Below are 5,009 nucleotides of genomic sequence, written 5' to 3' on the forward strand. Positions count from 1 at the left end.
ATGCAAATCTATTGACCAAACGAACATAGAAAATCGAAAACATTTTCCTCTATACCAAACTCACCCTAAATTCTTGTTTGGCCAAAAAAAACAATAAACCATTCAGTGTAAACTAGTAAATGATAGCTTTAGTACATGCATGAGACAGTATGATGAGATTTGTTCTGAACATTGGTGTTGCCTATGATGACCTGACAACAAACACCACAACCCCTACTACAATTGATACAACAAGAACTAAAACAGACATCATCAAGTTAAAACCAGCTGGTTTTGTCGATTTTTCGTCACTTCCAAAGATTGTAGCAGTTCTATTTTGCTTTGAGAGTGAGTCGTCTGACTTAGGTAGCAGAGAATATGGAGTTGACACCTTCCGAAATGATTTTGTTGTGGTGGATAACAATGCACGAGCTTCAGCTTCAGGCTCCAAGATTTTTGAAGAATCATTTGGAAACTCTATGAACACGAGCTCGGCAAAATGATCCTTGACAACCTAACTCAAAGTATAGCACATCAGAATTGAATTTAGGTCATGATCTCAAAATTACAGACACATTACATTGAGCAATATGGTAACATTGTCTAACAAATACTGCATACTTCCATACCAAATGGACAAAACTTATTTGTCAAGGCAGATCCCATCTTAAGCAGCCGCATATACAATTATCACAGGGAGACAACAAAATGTCCCAGTAAAGAATTCAGCAAGTGTGATAATGATTAAGTTTGCTGCTAATGGTTCAGTGAGATCAAGGAAGAAGCTTCAGTACGACAACCATTATATAGAAAGGTATTAGCTTTTCTTGACAGTTTTTAATAGTACTAAAAAACAAACAAGTTTTCACAAGAAACACGCTCCTTGAGGTGAAACACCAACTGAAAATATTTACAAGAATCAAGTATTATATTAACCACACTCGCGTGCTTGTGTTTTAGGTATGCAAACACCTGAAGACAAAAGTGCCTGCAGCGTCAGTATAGTTACAGGACTATGAAGTAATGCGTAGTCCAACACCCTTTCTACATGCAGCTTTAAAGCAAGAAAGTAACATTATATAAGGAAAAAATATTTTTTTATGTTAATGGAAGGCAAATAAAAGAAATACGGCTGTGTAGTATTATTTGCTTCATCAAAGAATATAACGCGTGCAACTAACTCACCTCAACTGATTCAGATGGCTGCACATAGTCACAAAGGAATGTATCAGCCAGCCAGGGTAAAAATACTCTTCGAGGAAATGACAGACTGCAATGTTTACTGTTTAAAAAGCAAGTTAGCCATTTCAGCACAGCTAAGAAGCCAACTGCTACAGTCCAGTAAAAGATGAAGGTCAAAGTGTAATAACTATAAAGTTATTTAGCAAAATGAAATTCTTTTAATCTCTAAATTCAGACGCAAATAACAATAATCACGCAACTTACAACGAGGATAACAGCAGAAAAACAACAATAATTATTGACATTGTCGTCACATGGGGCCCGGGGGAGTACATTTTGGTTATGAATCTGGTGTAAGCAGAACATGATGTCAGTGAGAATCCCACCAATAAGTCAAAAGGAGGTGACATCTTGTCTAGAGGGTCATAAAGTAGGAGTGTGCAAAAACCGGTTTACCGATAATCAAACCGGAAAACAAAAATGTTATTGGTTTATCGTATCGAGTTATAGGGTTAATGGGTTTTAAATGATTTTGTAAACTTTTTATTGGACTACTGGTTTGGTCTTTAGGTTTTACATAACGATTAAACCGATAACCCAATAAGGTCAGATTAAAGTCAGATTAAATTATCTTTTTATCCCTAATTATACAAAAGTGGTTTTAGAGTCTAGATAGAAATCGTATTCTTATTTCATAAGTTCTATTTTTTCAGACTTCTGGAGCAACAACTTTGATTTACAACTTTGCATTATAGTTTGTTAGTAAACACACATTAGGGAGAAAGCGACTGCTTCCAAGTTCATATGGATTCATCTCTTTGATGTTGATATGCCTGCAACCTCTTTGATTTAAATGGCGGAAGAATATTCTTGGGCACTTTAAAATCTTTACTTTGGTTTGAAATGAATAAGTAGGAGTCATTTGGTAGGGCGTACAAGAATAGTGCAAAATATGATGTATCAGTAATGTTTGTATTACCAATGCTAGTATTAGTTATGTTGAGATCATTTCTTATTCAGTATTTGGTTTGATGTTTTAAAAATTAACTTGCATTGTATATTTTTAAATAAAAAAATTAATACAAAAATAAGCTCCACAAATTTAAGGAAAATGATGTGGAAAAGGTTGAGGGGCTATTGTGTCTTTACCCATGCTAATGCATGTATTAAGTCTGCTAATACCAAGGTTTCTCATGTATTAGTTACGCATAGCATAATACGCAATAGTCTATAACTAATGCTTGCATTAGTTATACATAAGTTGATAAAGTGTACCAAACAAGGTATTAGTAATACACAGAGCTGATGCATGCATTATTTTTTCTAATGCATCCTACCAAACGACCCCTTAAGTATTAACACTAATATAAGATAGTTGGAAGCATATAAATTTGTATCTTTGAATTACAATTTTCCACAAGTCATTCACAATACTTCCTGTTAGTAATTCTGGTTAGATAACCTTTTTATTCCTTTGCCTCATACTTATTATAGTAGTTCATGACATTTGTTTTAGCAATAAATACCCCGTGAAGACAATATTTATGAACAAATGCAAACAAGCGAAGGAAACAAACATTAAAGGAGCATTTTCTTATATGTTAAACCGAAAATCAAATCATCAAGGACAGCTAACCGATTAACCGAAAACCGATAACAATTATCTTATTGGTTTTGTTATCAATTTAACATATTTACAAACCTATAAATGATAAACCGAACCAATAATACACAAAACCAGACCGAACGGACCGATAAGCACCCCTAGTCATAAGCATGACCAGTGACAAAATTACTCTTGTAGTTCTCAATAAGAAAATTATAGAGGAAGTATCAACTTTTCATGAGAAAAATGAAGTATCAAGTCCTCAATTTTAAATTTAAAGTTTATAGGGAGTCAACTAAATCTCAGTAAAATACTAAGTTCAGACCACAAAAAAGACAAACTAAGAGAATTTTGTTGACAGATGCAGATGCCATGGTGAACAATAAGTGCGCAGGGTTAAATCTGGACATCTAGAGAAGAATAGATACCATTACACTGCGCTATACCTCTGTAACTGTAAATCAAGTTGCAGAGCTGCATTCCCACTTAATATCTGGTTGTTGTTCTCTTCAGATCTATCCTGTTTAGAATCTGATTTTCTGTCTGCCTCATCACACATCATATCTAACCTGCTTCTTAGACTCTTAATTATGTCTTCCTAAGCACCAAGAAGACAAAAAGTTGAATGCTGGAGAAAAAAAAACAAAGACAACCAGGATCTATGTTCTAACATTGAGCAGAACAAATGTAAGCTAAAACCAAATTAACTCTAACTCAAACAAACAACAACAACAAACCTAGTGCGTTCCCACATAGTGGTGTCTGGGGAGGGTAACATGTACACAGTCCATACCACTACCTCTGAAGAAGTAGAGAGGTTGTTTCCGATAGACCAAATTAGCTCTAACCCAAACAGTAAAATATTCCCTTTTGAGAAAAAAATTGTGGTTAAATCCAGAACCAGGTGTACATGCACCTGTGATCTTATGGAGAAAATACAAAAGAAGCTCTCTGCTTCGAGTAATCCATCCAATATGCTCTGATAATATGGCTTTTTGAAGCCCAACAAATGGATTGAAATCTACTAGAACATCCTAAAATCCATGAATGCAACAGATAAGCAAGAACAGATTATTAAACATTTTAGTCCTTCATGTAGGGAACAAACAACATCAAATGCAAAGTTAAAATACCTTTATGTCAGTCAAAGCTTGAGAAGCTGGTTCCTTCGAATTTGAGTAAGCATAGGAGCAGATACAGCCACTAAAGACTAGAAGACCTGTAACCTCTTTTTGGCTGCATACTTCACAATAAATAGGAGATGAACGGCAGAAATAAAGAAATTACTAGTATAGCAACTAACTCAGACTTCATCAACTTCAAAAGAAAGACTAACTGTGTAAATTGGAGAATGTTTTACAGACCTTCCAAATACTTATCTTCATTGAAAGGTAGGAGGAATTCAACATCATGTACGACACCTAATTCAAACTGCTCATCCTCATTTGCCTAGAAATGAGAGAAAAAGTTGAAAATTGTCTGGCATAGTAACCAAGGGAAGAGACCGGGATCATATTTTGATAGAGGACAAGCAAGCAAATCAAGTATAGAGTAGAAGCCTATATCATATTTTAAGGCCCATTTTATGTCATTACTCAAGAACTAACGCTGTTAAGTGTGATATTTTCTGTTAGCAATTACTTAAAATGAAAGAAAGAGAAAAAACAAGTTGCAACGTGAGGTAGTAAAATCGTAAGGAGTGGCCATGAGGATGCTTTTAGAGGAAAAGCAGCATCCAAGTTTAAGGATAATGGTTGATCTAGACTCAAACCACAAGTTTAGAGTTAATTACCAATTTCCCATCAATCAATGCCTTGGCACCTTTAAGCTCTTCGGCATGACCTGAAATTCCATGATGAAGAATGTCAACCAATCTTTTGCTACTTGAACCCCGACATATGGGCAACCTGGAAACACGTTGCTCAACTGTGAGACGGCTTTTGACTTTCGATGAATCTCTAAGAAATTCAGTAAAAAGAATTAACAATTTGTGTACTTGAAAAACAAAAGGGTAGGAACATGGGAAACACGGCATGAGTTATATGGAGGTACTAACAAGGTAGCACAAGTTTCAAATGAATTGGTTTTGCAAACATGAACCAGGGTATGGTAACACAAAGTCTTGGGTGCACAACAGTGATTCCAATGTATCCATCACTAAGAGCCATGAATCCGGCAGAAAATATCATATTTGACACATCTTATGTCACAAAAGTCACAAAACTGATTATATTTATCATAC

The 5,009-nt window shown here is 35.1% G+C and overlaps 1 protein-coding gene across 1 annotated transcript; it reads right to left on the minus strand.

Annotated features, from left to right (window-relative positions):
* Positions 1–26: 26 nt before the first annotated feature.
* LOC107856888 (protein odr-4 homolog) lies at positions 27–4,674 on the minus strand (the record flags this gene model as incomplete). Its single annotated transcript, XM_016701855.2, is given in 6 exon segments — positions 27–493; positions 1,165–1,261; positions 3,214–3,365; positions 3,901–4,010; positions 4,132–4,216; positions 4,560–4,674. Coding segments are annotated over 6 exon segments (871 nt in total), but the record flags the coding sequence as incomplete, so codon positions are not given.
* Between the last annotated feature and the right edge of the window lie 335 nt (positions 4,675–5,009).

Source organism: Capsicum annuum, unplaced genomic scaffold (assembly GCF_002878395.1).
Source record: "Capsicum annuum cultivar UCD-10X-F1 unplaced genomic scaffold, UCD10Xv1.1 ctg2984, whole genome shotgun sequence".
In the NCBI taxonomy this organism is placed as follows: Eukaryota; Viridiplantae; Streptophyta; class Magnoliopsida; order Solanales; family Solanaceae; genus Capsicum; species Capsicum annuum.